Source organism: Chelon labrosus, assembly GCF_963514085.1.
Source record: "Chelon labrosus genome assembly, contig: SCAFFOLD_39, whole genome shotgun sequence".
Classification (NCBI taxonomy): Eukaryota; Metazoa; Chordata; class Actinopteri; order Mugiliformes; family Mugilidae; genus Chelon; species Chelon labrosus.
Genome location: NW_028181538.1, coordinates 65,438 through 86,785, shown reverse-complemented (window position 1 = coordinate 86,785; position 21,348 = coordinate 65,438). Strand labels below are relative to the sequence as shown.

Here is a 21,348-nt window from a genome sequence, read left to right as displayed (position 1 = left end):
GAATAAAATATTTTAGAAGTTTTTGCACATTCAAACGCCCACAATCAGAAAAGGATCAAATTTATTTTAAAATCTTTCATTGATCTAATCGATTAATCGACTACTCGCTGCGGCTCCGTTGGACTGATCGTTAATGAGTAGCGGAAGTCCGGAGGCTTTTATTTTGGAGGGCAGTGAGTGAGAGCGGATCTTGCTACAGGGCTAACAGCTAACGGCTAACGGTTAGCTGATAGCGGGTAGCGGCTAGTTGAGGGTGGACCGGCGGTGCCGTCGGTTCCCGGTTCCCGGTTCCCGTTCTCTGAACCTCTTCACCGTCTTTGTCTCATGTCGCTGCTCAACTGAAGACGCTCGTGAAAGCTGCTGGTGCGCGCGCACGCGTCCATGGCTACGGAGGAGTTGTACGAGGTAAGCTCTTTGCTAACATGCTAACATGCTAACGGCTAAGCGGCGGAGTTTGGAGTTAGTTTTCTGCTCCGCTACAGAAGAATGAGATAAAGCAGAGAGTTCGCGTCTAGTGACCCGGCACCGAGAACCGGAGTCGGACCGCTGGAGGAGTCAGAGCGGATATAAACTAGTTAGCCTCTGGAGAGTTAGCTAGCCGTTAGCTCAGAGTCCAGAGGAGGAGCAGGGACATGTTCAAGAGAAAGTTTGTTCTGGAACTTTGACCAAGTTTAATCCCGCTGGTCTCTGCTGATCCATATGCATCCTGTCCACCTGTCCACCTGATCACCTGATCAATAGTGTCCTTCAGAGCAGACACCAGTGTCCTGGTGTCTGCTCTTATTCTGAAAAACAAAACATGTTCAGGTTCAGATGATGATCCAGATCAGGTTCAGATGATGATCCAGATCAGGTTCAGATGATGAGACCAGGTTCAGATGATGATCAGACCAGGTTCAGATGATGATCAGACCAGGTTCAGATGATCAGACCAGGTTCAGATGATGATCAGACCAGGTTCAGATGATCAGACCAGGTTCAGATGATGATCAGACCAGGTTCAGATGATGATCCAGACCAGGTTCAGATGATGATCCAGATCAGGTTCAGATGATGATCAGACCAGGTTCAGATGATGATCCAGATCAGGTTCAGATGATGATCCAGATCAGGTTCAGATGATGATCAGACCAGGTTCAGATGATCAGACCAGGTTCAGATGATGATCAGACCAGGTTCAGATGATGATCCAGACCAGGTTCAGATGATGATCCAGATCAGGTTCAGATGATGATCAGACCAGGTTCAGATGATCAGACCAGGTTCAGATGATGATCCAGACCAGGTTCAGATGATGATCCAGACCAGGTTCAGATGATGATCCAGATCAGGTTCAGATGATGATCAGACCAGGTTCAGATGATGATCCAGATCAGGTTCAGACCAGGTTCAGATGATGATCCAGATCAGGTTCAGACCAGGATCCAGATCAGGTTCAGACCAGGTTCAGATGATGATCCAGATCAGGTTCAGATCAGGTCCAGATCAGGTCCAGATGATGATCCAGACCAGGTTCAGATGAGCAGACCAGGTTCAGATGATGATCCAGACCAGGTTCAGATGATCAGACCAGGTTCAGATGATGATCCAGATCAGGTTCAGATGATCAGACCAGGTTCAGACCAGGATCCAGATCAGGTTCAGACCAGGATCCAGATCAGGTTCAGACCAGGTTCAGATGATGATCCAGATCAGGTTCAGATCAGGTCCAGATGATGATCCAGACCAGTTTCAGATGAGCAGACCAGGTTCAGATGATGATCCAGATCAGGTTCAGATGATCAGACCAGGTTCAGATGATGATCCAGATCAGGTTCAGATGATCAGACCAGGTTCAGATGATGATCCAGATCAGGTTCAGATGATCAGACCAGGTTCAGATGATGATCCAGATCAGGTTCAGATGATCAGACCAGGTTCAGATGATGATCCAGATCAGGTTCAGATGATGATCCAGATCAGGTTCAGATCAGGTTCAGATGATCAGATCAGGTTCAGATGATGATCCAGATCAAGTTCAGATGATGATCCAGATCAGGTTCAGATGATGGTCAGACCAGGTTCAGACCAGGATCCAGATCAGGTTCAGACCAGGATCCAGATCAGGTTCAGACCAGTTTCAGATGATGATCCAGATCAGGTTCAGATGATAAGACCAGGTTCAGATGACGATCCAGATCAGGTTCAGATGATCAGACCAGGTTCAGATGATGATCCAGATCAGGTTCAGATGATAAGACCAGGTTCAGATGATGATCCAGATCAGGTTCAGATGATCAGACCAGGTTCAGATGATGATCCAGATCAGGTTCAGATGATGATCCAGATCAGGTTCAGATGATGATCCAGACCAGGTTCAGATGATCAGACCAGGTTCAGATGATGATCCAGATCAGGTTCAGATGATGATCCAGATCAGGTTCAGATGATGATCCAGATCAGGTTCAGATGATCAGACCAGGTTCAGATGATGATCCAGACCAGGTTCAGATGATCAGACCAGGTTCAGATGATGATCCAGATCAGGTTCAGATGATCAGACCAGGTTCAGATGATGATCCAGATCAGGTTCAGATGATGATCCAGATCAGGTTCAGATCAGGTTCAGATGATCAGATCAGGTTCAGGTGATGATGCAGATCAGGTTCAGATGATGATCCAGATCAGGTTCAGATGATGATCCAGATCAGGTTCAGATGATGGTCAGACCAGGTTCAGACCAGGATCCAGATCAGGTTCAGACCAGGTTCAGATGATGATCCAGATCAGGTTCAGATGATAAGACCAGGTTCAGATGACGATCCAGATCAGGTTCAGATGATCAGACCAGGTTCAGATGATGATCCAGACCAGGTTCAGATGATCAGACCAGGTTCAGATGATGATCCAGATCAGGTTCAGATGATAAGACCAGGTTCAGATGATGATCCAGATCAGGTTCAGATGATCAGACCAGGTTCAGATGATGATCCAGATCAGGTTCAGATGATGATCCAGATCAGGTTCAGATGATCAGACCAGGTTCAGATGATGATCCAGACCAGGTTCAGATGATCAGACCAGGTTCAGATGATGATCCAGATCAGGTTCAGATGATCAGACCAGGTTCAGATGATGATCCAGATCAGGTTCAGATGATGATCCAGATCAGGTTCAGATCAGGTTCAGATGATCAGATCAGGTTCAGGTGATGATGCAGATCAGGTTCAGATGATGATCCAGATCAGGTTCAGATGATGATCCAGATCAGGTTCAGATGATGGTCAGACCAGGTTCAGACCAGGATCCAGATCAGGTTCAGACCAGGTTCAGATGATGATCCAGATCAGGTTCAGATGATAAGACCAGGTTCAGATGACGATCCAGATCAGGTTCAGATGATCAGACCAGGTTCAGATGATGATCCAGACCAGGTTCAGATGATCAGACCAGGTTCAGATGATGATCCAGATCAGGTTCAGATGATAAGACCAGGTTCAGATGATGATCCAGATCAGGTTCAGATGATCAGACCAGGTTCAGATGATGATCCAGATCAGGTTCAGATGATGATCCAGATCAGGTTCAGATCAGGTTCAGATGATCAGATCAGGTTCAGGTGATGATCCAGATCAGGTTCAGATGATGATCCAGATTAGGTTCAGTTGATGGTCAGACCAGGTTCAGATGATGATCCAGATCAGGTTCAGACCAGGATCCAGATCAGGTTCAGACCAGGTTCAGATGATGATCCAGATCAGGTTCAGACCAGGATCCAGATCAGGTTCAGACCAGGTTCAGATGATGATCCAGATCAGGTTCAGACCAGGTTCAGATGATGATCCAGATCAGGTTCAGACCAGGATCCAGATCAGGTTCAGACCAGGTTCAGATGAGGATCCAGACCAGGTCCAGATCAGGTCCAGGTGATGATCCAGATCAGGTTCAGATGATCAGACCAGGTTCAGATGATGATCCAGATCAGGTTCAGACCAGGTTCAGATGATGATCCAGACCAGGTCCAGATCAGGTTCAGATGATGATCCAGATCAGGTTCAGATGATCAGACCAGGTTCAGATGATGATCCAGATCAGGTTCAGACCAGGTTCAGATGATGATCCAGATCAGGTCCAGGTGATGATCCAGACCAGGTTCAGATAATGATCCAGACCAGGTCCAGATCAGGTCCAGGTGATGATCCAGACCAGGTTCAGATGATGATCCAGACCAGGTTCAGATGATGATCCAGATCAGGTCCAGGTGATGATCCAGATCAGGTTCAGATCAGGTCCAGGTGATGATCCAGATCAGGTCCAGGTGATGATCCAGATCAGGTTCAGACCAGGTTCAGATGATGATCCAGATCAGGTTCAGACCAGGATCCAGATCAGGTTCAGATGATGATCCAGATCAGGTTCAGACCAGGTTCAGATGATGATCCAGATCAGGTTCAGATGATGATCCAGATCAGGTCCAGGTGATGATCCAGATCAGGTTCAGATCAGGTCCAGGTGATGATCCCGATCAGGTCCAGGTGATGATCCAGATCAGGTTCAGATCAGGTCCAGGTGATGATCCAGATCAGGTCCAGGTGATGATCCAGATCAGGTTCAGATCAGGTCCAGGTGATGATCCAGATGATCAGACCAGGTTCTGACTGCTCCTCCTTTGTATTCTGCAGGTGGAGCGAATCGTAGACAAGAGGAAGACAAAGAAGGGGAAGGTGGAGTACCTGGTCAGGTGGAGAGGTTATGGATCTCAGGGTGATACCTGGGAGCCGGAGACTCACCTGTCCACCTGCATGATTTACGTCCATGAGTTCAACCGCCAATTTGCCGAGCGCCAGAGAGACGGTGTGTTCCTGCGCTCCACCCGCAGATCTCCCAGCCTCCACGTTAGCCCCGCCCACCGCCCGCCCTGCAGGCCACCACCGCCAACCGCTGTCGCCTTACCTGGAGACTGTATCCAGGTGAACGCTACTCTCGTCCCGCCTCACCCGCCCCCTCCTGGACTGACCCCCCCGGGCGACAGGTTCAGCAGCGGGTCAATGTCTGCGTCTCCGGCCCGCCGCAGCGTGGACCTGTCCAAGACGGGCATCAAGATCCTGGTTCCCAAAAGTCCGATGAATGGCCGGCCAGACTCGGATTCATCTCCCAGCGAGGCGGCTCACAGCCTAGAGGCCGGAGGTCAGGAGGCTCACCTGGTCCCACCGGAGGTCGCCCTGCTGGAGAAACCTGCTGGGATCCAGCTGGGGCCTGGAGAGGAGAGGGCCCGCATGGGGTCCAGACCCCGCAGCCAGAACCCCCTGGCCCCACCTCGAGTCCCGATCACACCTGCAGCCATGCGCTCCCTCAGCGGCACCGGTTAGTCCAGCTCTGCTCTTCAGACTGGTCCTGGTCCTGGTTCCAGTAGACTAACTCCTTCATGTTCTTCCAGGAAACGCGATGATGGAGGCTGTCGCCGCCAGCGGAATGTCCGGCGTGCAGAGTGCTGTTGCCGGGGCAACCAGTGTGACAGGGAAACGGCGTCTGGAGGAACGTTCTGCATTTGACAAGCGTCTGAGGTTCAGCGTTCGCCAGACGGAGAGCTCGTACCGATACAGAGACATCGTGGTCAAGAAACAGGACGGCTTCACTCACATCCTGCTGTCCACCAAGAGCTCTGAGAACAACACGCTCAATCCTGAGGTGAGGCCACGCCCACATACCCACAATGCATTGCACCGTCTGTGGCGACACCACCGCAACACCTGTTCTCCTTGCCAGGTAATGAAGGAGATCCAGAGCGCCATGGCGACAGCAGCGTCAGACGACAGTAAGCTGGTGTTGCTCGGCGCCGTCGGCAGCGTCTTTTGCTGTGGCCTCGACTTCCTGTATTTCATCAGACGCCTGACAGACGACAGGAAGAAGGAGAGCATCAAGATGGCCGAAACCATCAGGTAACGCCAGAGATGCCTGACAGCCGCGTGATGTTGTCAGTGTTGACCTCTGACCTCTGTGGCCTCTTCCTCAGGACCTTCGTCAACACCTTCATCCAGTTCAGGAAGCCCATTGTGGCGGCGGTGAACGGGCCGGCGCTCGGCCTCGGGGCGGCCATCTTGCCTCTCTGTGACGTGGTGTGGGCCAATGAGAAGGCTTGGTTCCAGACGCCGTACACGTCCTATGGCCAGACGCCGGACGCCTGCTCGTCCTTCACCTTCCCCCGAGTCATGGGCCTGGCCTCGGTTGGTGCCCCACTACATCCACTGGTTCATTCATTCATTCACTCCTTCATTAACCCCTTCATTCTCTGCTTCCTGTGTTTCAGGCCAGTGAACTCCTACTCAGCGGCAGGAAGTTGACGGCCCAGGAGGCGTGTTCTAAAGGTCTGGTGTCCCAGGTTCTGTGGCCAGGAACGTTCACACAGGAAGTGATGCTGAGAGTCAAAGAGCTGGTGGCAGTCGACTCGCTGGTTGGTCTCTTGTTGTTGACGTTGTGTTCACCATTCTTCTCCTTTCTTCTTCTCCTCCTGACGCTGGTTCCACTTCCTGTCCTCCAGGTTCTGCAGGAGTCCAAAGCCCTTATGAGGAACACCAGCCGCAGTGCTTTGGAACAAGCCAACGAGCGCGAGTGTGAAACCCTGAAGAGAGTCTGGGGCTCATCGCAAGGGACCGACTCCATCCTGCAGTACCTGCAGAGGAGAACCGAGCTATGCTAGGACCTGGACTCCGGTCTAGACCTGGACCGGTTCTAATTCAGCACTTGGACGGGAACCAGAACGTTCCTTCTTGTAAACATTTGTAAACACTGACGTTCTAATTTTAGAAGCAGAACATTTAAAACCTCCAGGACATGTTAGCCTAGCTTTAGCCAGATTAGCTTGTAGCTTTTTAGTCTTGACCGCAGGCTTTAAAACCAGTGGACTTGTGGCTAGCATGTTAGCTAACAGGAGGTCTGAGCAGTTTCCACCTGTCAGGCCAAACTGAGGGCAAATACCTGATAAGAACCTGAACTGACCATCCTGAGGTTTACGGTGTTCTGTGGATAAAATAATGTGGATAAAATGTTGTGTGCTAAGCTAAGCTAAGCTAAGCTAAGCTAGCAGTTTGCCCTTGCTTCCTGCCTTCACGCTAAGCTAGGTTGACAGTCCTGCAGCGCCCCCCTGAGGACAGACTTCATCCTGCAGATATGAACTAAATTGACACCTGACAAGGACCAGTCCATGGTCTGGACTCAGTGGACTCTGGTCCCGTTGGTCTGTGGACGAGTCCAGAAACTAAATTCACGGTTCAATAGAAACTTTGGTTCATCTTTTTTTTTTTTTTTATTATTATTATTTCAAAATGAAAACATGTAAAATGAAGAGTATCAATAAAGTAGAGATGGAGAGATCATTAACTAGCAGCAGTCCAACATCCTGTCAACAGTAACAGATAATAAGCACACCTGGAACACCTGGAACACCTGGAACACCTGGACCTCCATCCTCCAATCAGGTGTCAGTCACTTCATGTACAAAAGATTCTGTTTAACTCAAAATGTTTCTGCAACGAAATGTCATCAAATCACAGAAGAAACGTGGACAGGTGTCATGGAGGACAGGCGTCATGGAAGACAGGTGTCATGGAGGACAGGCGTCATGGAAGACAGGCGTCATGGAGGACAGGCGTCATGGAAGACAGGCGTCATGGAGGACAAGCGTCATGGAGGACAGGCCTCACGGAGGACAGGCCTCACGGAGGACAGGCCTCACGGAGGACAGGCGTCCTGAGCCCCCGTGGCCAGGTGCAGCTGGTAGACGTGGTCGTGGAGCAGCAGCAGGCTGTAGAAGTTCTCTCCTCCAGTCAGGAAGCCGTGCTCGTTCTCCCCCCACGATACTGGACTGTCCATGAAGCCGTGGACCGTCAGGGACGCCCAGGTCTCCGGCCGCTCCAAGCAACACCTGCAGGACAGTTGAGAGAGGACAGTTAGCTGGTTCTGTCGTCTGTACCCTGACAGAGGACAGGTGTGGTTGGAGGTCACCTGAGCTCCTGGATGAGACGGTGGACGTCCTGAGGCAGCAGCAGGCCGCAGATGGAGATGCTCAGAGCTCGTCCAACCGTCGTCTTAGGCTCGGGACAGACAAGCGTGGACAGGAAGCTGTTGGATGAGTTCTCGCTGAAACCACAGAAGAAGAATCAGGACGCTAGTCACGTGACACGGACATCACACGGTCTCACCTGTCTCACCTGCTGATATCGGCATCCACCGCGCCGAGCCACTCCAGGAAGCTGTGAGCGTCACACGACTGCAGGTCAGAGGTCAGGGCCGGGACGGACAGGTCGGTCAGAGGACGATGGACGATCTCAGGTCTGTGTTCCGACCACTCGTAACGAGACAGGAGGGGCTGCAGCGAGGCCTTGCCCCCTGCAGGTCAGAGGCATTGTGGGTAAAATATGTGAGATCAATAACTCATCTAAACAAACCGTTACCACGGTAACCTGCTCTCATGATGAAACTCACCAGGATGATGCGACAGCAGGAAGTCGGCGTGCAGCGCCAAGTGTGATCTCAGACCGGTGAGCAGCCTCAGGTAGCCCCGCCCACCAGGAGCCATGCTGCTGTCAGTCAGGTCGACGGACACGACTGCAGCACAAACACAATGACAACTCACTGACTCCGCCCCCTTAGTTGATTGACGTCCAATCAACCAACCAATTAACCAATCAGGATTCAGAATGAGTTCAGACCATATCTGTTCCTGTTGAATCGGGATGGTTTCCCTTCAAGTCCCAGTAGCTCAAAGGAGTCTTTGTCCAGAGAGAGAGACAGGTGACCTGGACACAGAGACGGAGAGACAGGTGACCTGGACACAGAGACGGAGAGAGACAGGTGACCTGGACACAGAGACGGAGAGAGACAGGTGACCTGGACACAGAGACGGAGAGAGAGGTGACCTGTCTTTTCACGTCTGTCTTTCAGTAGTGATCCATGTGTTGTTGGACACTGACTGATGGACAGGTGGGTTAAAAGTCAGATTCTGTTCGGTCTTTCGGTCTGAAGGACGTCCACACTGGGACATGAGAGTAAACAGGAAGTGATGTCACACACGAAGAGGAGTTTTTACCGTTTGGCATCAGAGCAACACAGTTGTCTTCATCAATCCGGGACCTGAACGACAGACCGTACACACTACCTGGAACAGGTGAAAACAGGCGTGTCACATGTCAATAGGCTGTCACATGGTAACATGGTAACAGGCTGCCATGGTAACATACTGTCACATGGTAACACGCTGTCTCATGGTAACATGGTAACAGGCTGTCACATGGTCACATGGTAACAGGCTGTCACATGGTAACAGGCTGTCACATGGTAACAGGCTGTCACATAGTAACACGGTAACAGACTGTCACATGGTAACAGACTGTCACATGGTAACAGGCTGTAACATGTTCACATGGTAACAGGCTGTAACATGTTCACATGGTAACAGGCTGTCACATGGTCACATGGTAACAGGCTGTCACATGGTAACAGGCTGTCACATGGTCACATGGTAACAGGCTGTCACATGGTCACATGGTAACAGGCTGTCACATGGTAACAGGCTGTCACATGGTAACAGACTGTCACATGGTAACAGACTGTAACATGTTCACATGGTAACAGGCTGTCACATGGTCACATGGTAACAGGCTGTCACATGGTAACAGGCTGTCACATGGTCACATGGTAACAGGCTGTCACATGGTAACAGACTAACATGGCAACAGGCTGTCACATGGTCACATGGTAACAGGCGGTCACATGGTAACAGGCGGTCACATGGTAACAGGCTGTAACATGGTAACAGACTGTAACATGGTAACAGGCTGCCATGGTAACATGGTAACAGACTGTAACATGGTAACAGGCTGCCATGGTAACATGGTAACAGGCTGTAACATGGTAACAGGCTGCCATGGTAACATGGTAACAGGCTGTAACATGGTAACATGGTAACAGACTGTAACATGGTAACAGACTGTAACATGGTAACAGACTGTCACATGGTAACAGGCTGTCACATGATCACATGGTAACAGACTGTAACAAGGTAACAGGCTGTAACAAGGTAACAGGCTGCCATGGTAACAGGCTGTAACATGGTAACACGCTGTCTCATGGTAACATGGTAACATGGTAACAGGCTGTCACATGGTAACAGGCTGTAACATGGTAACAGGCTGTCACATGATCACATGGTAACAGGCTGTCACATGATCACATGGTAACAGGCTGTAACAAGGTAACAGGCTGCCATGGTAACATGGTAACAGGCTGTCACATGGTAACAGGCTGTCACATGGTAACAGGTGTGTCAAGTGTAGTTACCCTGGTACACTGCGCTCTCCAGGAAGTCTCTGTCCAGAAGTCCATGTATGGGCAGGTTCCTGACCAGGTAGAAGCTGCTGAAGCTGTTGATGACTGAGTCCAGGTGAGAGGGGGCGGAGCTACACTCAGGCAGCAACACAGACACCTGAACACAGCCACCGTTTGTCTCCGTTTGAACTGCACAAAGACTTTTATTTTGAAAGTCAGTCGGGCAACATGCTAACAGCTAACATGCTAACGATCTTACCTTGTAGTTGTAGCGCAGCTGCTCCACCTGAGAGCCGAGCCGGTTCCTGGGATCCAGCAAACTGGACCGGTCCGAGACCAGCAGGTTCCGAGGAGTCTGATCAAGATCAGCAGACATCTTCACACACGGCTCCAAACTAAAGCTCAGTGCGCATGTCAAACAGACGGAGTCCACTTCCTGCCGGAAGTCACGTGGATGGAGGAAGCTCAGCCAAAGAGCTCCAGCACAGACAGGGGGCAGCACCGAGCTGCGCGCATTGGCTGCGCGTTGACCCGGTCCTGTCGCCGTAGTCACGTGGTCAGACCCGGAAGTGCGACGAGCACGCTGCCGTGTGGAGGAAAGGGATCTGATCGGTGTCGGTTCTGATACAAGTGGTCTGGTTCTCCTGAGTCTGTGGCGTGATGTCGGAGGTCGCGTGTGTACCTGGACAGTTTGATGACGCGGAGGAGGACAGGTGAGAGTCAGCTGATCAGTGGATCAATACACAGACCAGCTGATTAGTGTTTATTAATAACAACACCGAGTGGAGTCTCAGGATTTAAACTCTAGAACAAACTCTCCGTGGAGACGACTCCAGGTCTTCCTCTCAGGGACCTGGTCTCAGGGACCTGGTCTCAGGGACCTGGCTCGTTCCTCATTTCTGGCTCCGAGAACCCAACGGGAGAACGCTGGAGGTCTGTGTGATGTAGAACCGTCCCCAGGTTCAGCTGATGTTCTGTTGCTGCAGCTTCTTTCAACGTTTAGGTTCCAGATGTTTGTTTTAATGTGCTGAGTGGAAGCAGATGTTTGGATCAGTTCTTTCTTTTCACTGCAGCAGCTCAAACAGGCTGATGGTTAATGAAGGAATCACATATAATAACAATACTTTCACTCTTTTACAATATTTATCTCTTCAACAACTTTTACCTTTTCATCTTTTTTCTACAAAGAACAGAAACAGTTTCTTTACATCTGTTGGTTTGATCCAGTTCATTCTCATTATGAGAACATGAGAACAGAGACTCCCTGTTTAAGAGGCAACACAAATAAATAACTTCAATAAAACACTCATGAACAATATAAAACATTTCTAAAGGGACAGAGTATTTGGACACCAGTCCACCAGACCTGTCCCCTCTGTCCCAGAGATCAATGAAACTTTACGATGCTGGTGTTGGTCTGGGAGGCCACGGACTGGGTCCCTATGATCACATGGTGGTCTGGTGGTTCTCTGGTGGTTCTCTGGTGGATCCCAGTCACTCATCCTTACTCTGGTAGCTGTATCCAAGTCTGGATCACGAGTTCTTCAGGGACACGTTTAGAGAACATGAACCCGTCTTCCTCCACGTTGGTTCAGGTTTATTTGTCGTGTGCAGATAAACGTGGAATCAGGACAAAGCTTTGTGGTCACATGTTTCATTATTTACTTCTTTCCCTTGCTGTGATTGGCTGAGCTCAAACCACAACAAACTGCAACCGCCATCTTGTTTCCATCTCTCTGTTCTACAGCAACCAATCAGAAGCTGTGACATCACAGTGTCCCATCAGTGATGTCATTGTTCCGCCTTCATCAGGGCGAGAGGAGGAGCAGGAGGATGAAGAGGAGGATGAGGAGGATGATGAAGAGGATGAAGACGAGGACTGGGCGTGGTGTTCATCAGGAGATCTGACCAAACGATACAACCGGACGTCTGTCAACTGTCAGGTCTGATCAGAGATTATTGATCAACCCATTGATCAACTCATTGATCAACCCATTGATCAACCCATTGATCAACCCATTGATCAATGGGTTGATCAATGGGTTGATCAATGAGTTGATCAACCCATTGATCAACTCATTGATCAACCCATTGGTCAACTAAATGTTTTTGTTGCGTCTTTAAACAGCTGACGGCATCTTTCTGTTTGGCTACCATTAGCATTGTCATTAGCATTGTCATTAGCATTGTCATTAGCATTAGCTGGATGAGTGGATCTGATCGTTGTCTTTCAATGTTGTCCTCAGTCCAACAGACAGAATCCGTCCAATAAGACGCTGCCGTCCTCGACTCCGTCTGATAAAGCTTTGAGGAAATACGAACACAAGATCAACCTGGGTAACTTTACCTTCCTGTCCCACCTGATCAATGATCCTCTCCTGATACTGATGTGACGGGACGTCCGATGATCAACCTCAGGTCTCTGTTGCAGATAAACTGAACTTTGCCGACTCTGTGATCAATAAAGTGACGACGATGCAGAAGCAGAGAGAAGCCGACAAGTACGTCACGCCGCCGCTTGTTTACGTCTCCGGTCATGTGACTGACGTGACTCACGCTCTGATTGGCTTCTGTCCACAGGTACAGAGTGAAGGACAAATCGGATCGAGCCACAGTCGAACAGGTGACGCTTTTATTTCTTAAAGGCCTGACAGGAAGTCACTTCAGAATAAAACCGTCCCCAGACCAAGAACCTGTTTCTTCTTCTGCAGGTTTTAGATCCTCGGACTCGAATGATTCTCTTCAAGATGCTGAGCCGAGGCGTGATCTGTGAAATCAACGGCTGCATCAGTACGGGCAAAGAGGTGAGGCCGCCGGTACACCACCTGTCAGTACACCACCTGTCAGTACACCACCTGTCAGTACACCACCCGTCAGTACGGGCAAAGAGGTGAGGCCGCCGGTACACCACCTGTCAGTACACCACCTGTCAGTACACCACCCGTCAGTACACCACCTGTCAATACACCACCATCAGTACGGGCAAAGAGGTGAGGCCGCCGGTACACCACCTGTCAGTACACCACCTGTCAGTACACCACCCGTCAGTACACCACCTGTCAATACACCACCATCAGTACGGGCAAAGAGGTGAGGCCGCCGGTACACCACCCGCCGGTACACCACCCGCCGGTACACCACCTGTCAGTACACCACCTGTCAGTACACCACCCGCCGATACACCACCTGTCAGTACACCACCCGTCAATACACCACCCGTCAGTACACCACCTGTCAGTACACCACCTGTCAATACACCACCTGTCAGTACACCACCTGTCAATACACCACCCGTCAATACATCACCATCAGTACGGGCAAAGAGGTGAGGCTGCCGGTACACCACCTGTCAGTACACCACCCGTCAATACACCACCCGTCAATACACCACCATCAGTACGGGCAAAGAGGTGAGGCCGCCGGTACACCACCCGCCGGTACACCACCCGCCGGTACACCACCTGTCAGTACACCACCTGTCAATACACCACCCGTCAATACACCACCATCAGTACGGGCAAAGAGGTGAGGCCGCCGGTACACCACCCGCCGGTACATCACCTGTCAATACACCACCTGTCAATACACCACCCGTCAATACACCACCATCAGTACGGGCAAAGAGGTGAGGCCGCCGGTACACCACCCGCCGGTACACCACCCGCCGGTACACCACCTGTCAGTACACCACCTGTCAGTACACCACCCGTCAATACACCACCCGTCAATACACCACCATCAGTACGGGCAAAGAGGTGAGGCCGCCGGTACACCACCCGCCGGTACACCACCTGTCAGTACACCACCTGTCAATACACCACCCGTCAATACACCACCATCAGTACGGGCAAAGAGGCGAGGCCGCCGGTACACCACCTGTCAATACACCACCTGTCAGTACACCACCCGTCAATACACCACCCGTCGGTACACCACCCGCCAGTACACCACCCGCCGGTACACCACCCGTCAGTACACCACCTGTCAATACACCACCCGTCAATACACCACCATCAGTACGGGCAAAGAGGTGAGGCTGCCGGTACACCACCCGTCAATACACCACCATCAGTACGGGCAAAGAGGTGAGGCCGCCGGTACACCACCCGCCGGTACACCACCTGTCAGTACACCACCCGTCAATACACCACCTGTCAATACACCAACCGTCAATACACCACCATCAGTACGGGCAAAGAGGCGAGGCCGCCGGTACACCACCTGTCAATACACCACCCGCCGATACACCACCTGTCAGTACACCACCCGCCAATACACCACCTGCCAATACACCACCTGCAATACACCACCCGTCACTACACCACCATCAGTACAGCACCCATCAATGCACCACCACCAGTACACCACCGTCAGTACACCACCCGTCAGTACACCACCTATCAGTACACCACCGTCAATACACCACCGTCAGTACACCACCCGTCTCTACACCACCCATCAGTACACCACCCATCAATGCACCACCACCAGTACACCACCACCAGTACACCACCCGTCAGTACACCACCCGTCAGTACACCACCCGTCAGTACACCACCCGTCAGTACACCACCGCCAGTACACCACCCGTCAATACACCACCATCAGTACCCCACCCGTCAATACACCACCCGTCAGTACACCACCATCAATGCACCACCCGTCAATACACCACCATCAGTACCCCACCCGTCAATACACCACCCGTCAGTACACCACCGCCAGTACACCACCCGTCAATACACCACCATCAGTACCCCACCCGTCAATACACCACCCGTCAGTACACCACCACCAATACACCACCCATCAATGCACCACCCGTCAATACACCACCATCAGTACCCCACCCGTCAATACACCACCCGTCAGTACACCACCGCCAGTACACCACCCGTCAATACACCACCATCAGTACCCCACCCGTCAATACACCACCCGTCAGTACACCACCACCAATACACCACCTATCAGTACACCACCCGTCAATACACCACCATCAGTACACCATCCGTCAATACACCACCCGTCAGTACACCACCATCAGTACACCACCCACCAATACACCACCATCAGTACACCACCCACCAATACACCACCCATCAATGCACCACCCATCAATGCACCACCATCAGTACACCACCCGTCAGTGTGGTTGTGTAACATGGTTGTGTAACATCGTCTCCCAGGCCAACGTCTACCACGCCGGCACGGCGGGTGGAGAAAGCAGAGCTATCAAGATCTACAAGACGTCCATCTTGCTCTTCAAGGACAGAGACAAATATGTCAGCGGAGAGTTCAGGTCAGACACCACAGAAGAAGAACCCAGATACACCATCACTTCCTGTTGTTTCCAAAATAAAAGTTGACCTAGTTTCTCTACCAGAACCTCTTGAAATTGATTTGTTTTGTTGAACCTTAGGTTCCGTCATGGTTATTGTAAAGGAAATCCCAGGAAGATGGTGAGAACGTGGGCTGAGAAAGAGATGAGGAACCTCATCAGGTCAGAACCTCTCTACTGACACCAGTAGAACCCAACAGAACCTGACAGGACAGACACAGTGGAACCCAACAGAACTTGATATGACTGACCCACTAGAACATGACAGGACTCACCCAGTAGAACCCAGTAGAACTTGACTGTGTGTGTGTGTGTGTGTGTGTGTGTGTGTGTGTGGTTCAGGCTTCAGACGGCAGGAATCCCGAGTCCAGAACCTCTTCTGCTTCGAAGTCACGTTCTGCTGATGTCATTCATTGGAAAAGAAAACATGTAAGAACCAGAGTTATTGGTCTCTCTCTCTCTCTCTGATTGGTCTCTCTCTCTCTCTCTCTCTGATTGGTCTCTCTCTCTCTCTCTCTCTGTCTCTGATTGGTCTCTCTCTCTCTGTCTCTGATTAGTCTCTCTCTCTCTGTCTCTGATTGGTCTCTCTCTCTCTGTCTCTGATTAGTCTCTCTCTCTCTGTCTCTGATTGGTCTCTCTCTCTCTGTCTCTGATTAGTCTCTCTCTCTCTGTCTCTGATTGGTCTCTCTCTCTCTCTCTCTCTCTCTGATTGGTCTCTCTCTGTCTGTCTCTGATTGGTCTCTCTCTCTCTGTCTCTGATTAGTCTCTCTCTCTCTCTCTCTCTCTCTCTCTCTCTGATAGGTCTCTCTCTCTCTGTCTCTGATAGGTCTCTCTCTCTCTGTCTCTGATTGGTCTCTCTCTCTCTCTGTCTCTGATTAGTCTCTCTCTCTCTGTCTCTGATTGGTCTCTCTCTCTCTGTCTCTGATTCAAATTCAAATTCAAATTCAAAATTCAAAATGGGCTTTATTGGCATGAAAGTTTCTTAAAAAACAATATTGCCAAAGCAGAGCATTAAAGTACAATACAATAAATCAAAGATATATACATTATGAACATTCTATTAGTTATATACAGTGTGTGTGTGTGTGTGTGTGTGTGTGTGTGTGTGTGCCTCGATCACTCACTGTCCCTCAGGGTGTGGCATGTTAACACATACTGGGCAGCAAGGTGTGCCGGCTCTCCTTCTCCGAGGAGTATTTTTAATTTGGAGAGGTCGTCCAGCTCTTTGAAACCTGGAACCAAAGAGCTGAACTTGTTCCAATAAATTTTTCTAGTGTCATTTAATTTTGTACATTGTAGGAGAAAGTGCATCTCCGTCTCAACCTCACCTGTCGAACAGTGACCACATTTTCTGTTTTCTTTTGGTTGCCATGATTTTTTGTGTCTTCCTGTTTGGATTGCCAGTTTGTGGTCACTGAGCCTGTACTTGGTTAGGATCTGTCTCTGCTTTCTATCTCTGACAGTAGAGAGATATTCTGCTAATTCATAATCTCTTTTAAGGGCAAGATAACATTCCAATCTACTTTGGCTTTTAGTTGTTTCTTCCAATGGTCCAGATAGCTTTCTTTACATTGTGCTATAATTTGATTTACCCTGATTACTTTTTGTAGAGCAGTGTTGTTGTGAGGCTGGTCAGACTGTGTCTGAGAGGGGGCAGTTAGCCTCAGTACCAACTGACATAGGGGACTCTTCTCTGGGCTCAGCTCTTGGGTTTGGAGGGCTTTGGAGTGGAGGGTGTCTCTGGGGCTGGATTTCAGGTGGTTAAAGAGGTTGAGCGTTCTCTTCTGAATGTTGATTATCAGTGGGTATCTGCCTAATTCTGCTCTACATGCATTTGTTGGTGTGTTTCTGTGTACGTGTAAAATGTATCTGCAGAATTCTGCATGTAGAGATTCTGTTGGATGTTTGTCCCAACGGATAAAGCTCTGATGACTGAGTGGACCCCATACTTCACTACCGTACAGCGCAATGGGCTGGATGACACTATCAAATATTTTAAGCCAGATTTTTATTGGAATATGGACATTATAAAATTTTCTCTTAATTGCATATAGAGCTCTTCGAGCTTTTTCTTTTAGTGCATTCACTGCCATGTTGAAACTCCCTGATGCTGTTATGGTTATACCAAGGTAGGTATAACTCATGCTCTGTTCAATGACATGATTATTGATGGTAAATTGGTGTTTGTTCTCATGACACCTGGGGCGTTTTTGAAAAATCATGACATTTGTTTTCTTCATGTTTACTGCCAGGGCCCAGTTCTGACAGTACTTTTCTACTAGGTCCAGCTGTAGCTGTAGTCCTTGTTCAGTAGGAGACAGTAGAACAAGGTCATCAGCATAGAACAGAGACTTCACCTCTCTATCTAGGAGGGAGAGGCCCGGAGCAGCACATTTATCCAACTCAACAGCCAGTTCATTTATATACAGATTAAATAACGTCGGACTTAGGTTGCAACCCTGCCGAACACCTCTTCTCTGGGGGAAGAAATCAGTTAATTTGTCTCCAATTTTAACAGCACACATGTTTTCCGAATACATTGATTTAACCAGATCATACATTTTGCCACCTATGCCACATTTTAAAAGTCTGTAATAGAGCCCTTCATGCCAAATAGAGTCGAAAGCTTTCTTGAAATCAATGAAGCAGGCAAATATTTTTCCATTCTTAGTTTGTTGTACATGTTTGTTGATTAAAGTGTGAAGGGTATATACATGGTCGGTGGTGCGGTGTTTTGGGAGGAAGCCAATCTGACTTTTACTTAAGACTGACTGTTCCTCAAGGAAATCTAGTATTCTTGTATTAAGAATACTACAGAATAGTTTACCCAGACAGCTGCTGACACAGATGCCACGGTAGTTATTAGGGTCTGATTTGTCCCCACTCTTATGAATGGGGGAAATGAGCCCTTTGCACCAGATGTTGGGGAAACATCCTGCCTGTAGTCTCTCTCTCTCTCTCTCTCTCTCTCTTTCTCTGATCTGTCTCTCTCTCTCTCTTTCTCTGATTGGTCTCTCTCTCTCTCTTTCTCTGATTGGTCTCTCTCTCTCTCTTTCTCTGATTGGTCTCTCTCTCTCTGTCTCTGATTGGTCTCTCTCTCTGTCTCTGATTGGTCTCTCTCTCTCTCTGTCTCTGATTGGTCTCTCTCTCTCTCTCTGTCTCTGATTGGTCGGTCAGGCCGGCTCCTCTCCTGAAGAACGTGTCGCTATCTGAGTCGAAGGCTCGTGAACTTTACCTTCAGGTTCTACAGAACATGAGGAAGATGTTTCAGGATGCTCGACTCGTCCACGCAGACCTCAGCGAGTTCAACATGCTGTAAGACAACATATCCCTCACCTGTCCCATGCCTGTCCCACGCCTGCCTCTGACCTGTCTCTTACCTGTCTGCAGGTATCACAATGGGGATGCTTACATCATCGACGTGTCACAGTCGGTGGAACACGATCATCCTCACGCTCTCGAGTTCCTCAGGAAAGACTGCAGCAACGTCAACGGTGAGATGCCACTCAGGGTCCTGGTGGAATACACGTGTCCTCACCTGTCCTCATCTGTCCACACCTGTCCTCATATGTCCACACCTGTCCTCATATTTCCTCGCCTGTCCACTCCCAGAGTTCTTTGTGAAGCACGGCGTGCCTGTGATGACCGTCAGGGAGCTGTTCGACTTCATCACGGATCCGTCCATCACCTGCCACAACATTGATCAGTACCTGGAGAAGGTGAGGGAACGTCCTGCAGAACCAACACAGAACCAACACGGAACCAACACAGAACGTGATCCTGTTTTCTGATCATGCAGGCGATGGTGATGGCGGCGGAGCGGACTTCGGACCAGAGATCTGATCAGGACCGAGTGGACGAGGAGGTGAAGGAACGAACATACATGTGCTGCCTGTTGAAGAGGCTCCTCCTATCTCTGACCTCTGACCTCTGACCCCTCCAGGTGTTTAAGAAGGCCTACATCCCCCGCACCCTGACGGAAGTGAGTCACTACGAGCGAGACGTGGACATGATGAGGACGAAGGAGGAGGAGTCGGCCATCAGCGGACAGGACGACAACGTAAGAACCACTGAAGTTCTGAGTTCTGGACCCAGTTGGTTCTGGTTCTGGTTCTGGTTCTGATCGACTAAAAGTAAATAAATAAAACGGTTTGTGTTTCTCAGATTCTGTATCAGACGCTGACTGGACTGAAGAAGGATCTCTCTGGAGTTCAGACGGTACGGTCTCATCACTCTGTCTGGCTACTCCTGGCTTAGCTTAGCTTAGCTTAGCTTAGCTTAGCCTGACTGTGACATGAATGTCTCCTCAGGTTCCTGCGCTCCTCGAAGAGGACTGTAGTTCCTCAGATGATGAACAGGAGGACAACGATGAAGAGGAGGAGGAGGAGGAGGAGGAGGAGGAGGAGCAGAGTGAGGAGGTTCAGATGGACAGAAAGGTGAAGCAGCAGTTCCTCCGGTGGATGAAGGTTCAGGATTTGTGGTTTAGTCTGAAAGGAAGAGTAAACTTTGGTTGTCGTTTCAGGAGAGGAAGAAGATGGTGAAAGACGCCCAGAGAGAAAAAAGAAAAACTAAAGTACCGAAACACGTGAAGAAGAGGAAAGAGAAAGTGACCAAGATGAAAAAGGGCAGATGACTTGACCTCCAGAAAACATGAAACCATTGTGTAAATAAAGTGTCACAGCAGAGCTCTGACTTTAATCAATAAACAAAGTGAAATATTTAAAGTTCAGAACGAGAGGAAGAACCTGGAACTTGCTGCAGGAGTTCTCCATGACAGAACGTGAACATCAGGAACACCAGAACAAATGAGACGGCAAACCCGGAGAGAGACCTGATCTGCTCGGTCCAGAATCAGTCCAATATCAGTTCAGGGTCAGTCCAGAATCAGTTCAGGGTCAGTCCAGAATCAGTTTAGGGTCAGTCCAGAATCAGATCAGTTTAGGGTCAGTCCAGAATCAGTCCAGAATCAGATCAGAATCAGACCAGAATCAGTTTAGGGTCAGTCCAGAATCAGTCCAAAATCAGTCCAGAATCTGTTTAGGGTCAGTCCAGAATCAGTTTAGGGTCGGTCCAGAATCAGTCCAGAATCAGTTCAGGGTCAGTCCAGAATCAGACCAGAATCAGGCCAGAATCAGTTTAAGGTCAGTCCAGAATCAGTCCAGAATCAGTTTAGGGTCGGTCCAGAATCAGTCCAGAATCAGTTCAGGGTCAGTCCAGAATCAGACCAGAATCAGTCCAGAATCAGTTCAGGGTCAGTCCAGAATCAGACCAGAATCAGGCCAGAATCAGTTTAAGGTCAGTCCAGAATCAGTCCAGAATCAGTTTAGGGTCGGTCCAGAATCAGTCCAGAATCAGTTCAGGGTCAGTCCAGAATCAGACCAGAATCAGTCCAGAATCAGTTCAGGGTCAGTCCAGAATCAGACCAGAATCAGTCCAGAATCAGTTCAGGGTCAGTCCAGAATCAGTCCAAAATCAGTCCAGAATCAGTTTAGGGTCAGTCCAGAATCAGTCCAGAATCAGATCAGTTTAGGGTCAGTCCAGAATCCGATCAGAATCAGTCCAGAATCAGTTTAGGGTCAGTCCAGAATCAATTTAGGGTCAGACCAGAATCAGTCCAGAATCAGTTTAGGGTCAGTCCAGAATCAGATCAGAATCAGTTTAGGGTCGGTCCAAAATCAGTCCAGAATCAGTTTAGGGTCAGTCCA

General features: G+C 49.6%; 3 protein-coding genes across 3 annotated transcripts; 2 read left to right on the top strand and 1 right to left on the bottom strand.

The window, feature by feature from the left end:
• Positions 1-63: 63 nt before the first annotated feature.
• Positions 64-6,676, top strand: cdyl (chromodomain protein, Y-like; the record flags this gene model as incomplete). The annotated part of the gene is made up of 7 exons (XM_084575406.1): positions 64-405; positions 4,662-5,343; positions 5,417-5,667; positions 5,746-5,918; positions 5,993-6,203; positions 6,287-6,430; positions 6,518-6,676. Exons 1-7 carry the CDS (start codon positions 382-384, stop codon positions 6,674-6,676), a joined length of 1,644 nt encoding a protein of 547 aa, XP_084431532.1. The 5' UTR covers positions 64-381.
• Positions 6,677-7,707: 1,031 nt separating this feature from the next.
• Positions 7,708-10,815, bottom strand: rpp40 (ribonuclease P/MRP 40 subunit; the record flags this gene model as incomplete). The annotated part of the gene is made up of 8 exons (XM_084575408.1): positions 10,562-10,815; positions 10,315-10,459; positions 9,065-9,133; positions 8,688-8,774; positions 8,461-8,583; positions 8,187-8,364; positions 7,981-8,115; positions 7,708-7,900 (listed from the first exon to the last, which is right to left on the bottom strand). The coding sequence occupies exons 1-8, from the start codon at positions 10,676-10,678 to the stop codon at positions 7,708-7,710; spliced, it is 1,047 nt and encodes a 348-aa protein (XP_084431534.1). The 5' UTR covers positions 10,679-10,815.
• A 16-nt stretch (positions 10,816-10,831) lies between these two features.
• Positions 10,832-20,943, top strand: riok1 (RIO kinase 1 (yeast)). Its single transcript, XM_084575405.1, has 17 exons — positions 10,832-11,015; positions 12,050-12,245; positions 12,549-12,639; positions 12,734-12,803; positions 12,883-12,925; positions 13,014-13,106; positions 15,492-15,604; positions 15,725-15,805; positions 15,986-16,072; positions 18,821-18,958; positions 19,034-19,137; positions 19,256-19,362; positions 19,443-19,508; positions 19,587-19,703; positions 19,808-19,861; positions 19,954-20,079; positions 20,166-20,943. The coding sequence occupies exons 1-17, from the start codon at positions 10,963-10,965 to the stop codon at positions 20,274-20,276; spliced, it is 1,650 nt and encodes a 549-aa protein (XP_084431531.1). The 5' UTR covers positions 10,832-10,962; the 3' UTR covers positions 20,277-20,943.
• Positions 20,944-21,348: the final 405 nt, after the last annotated feature.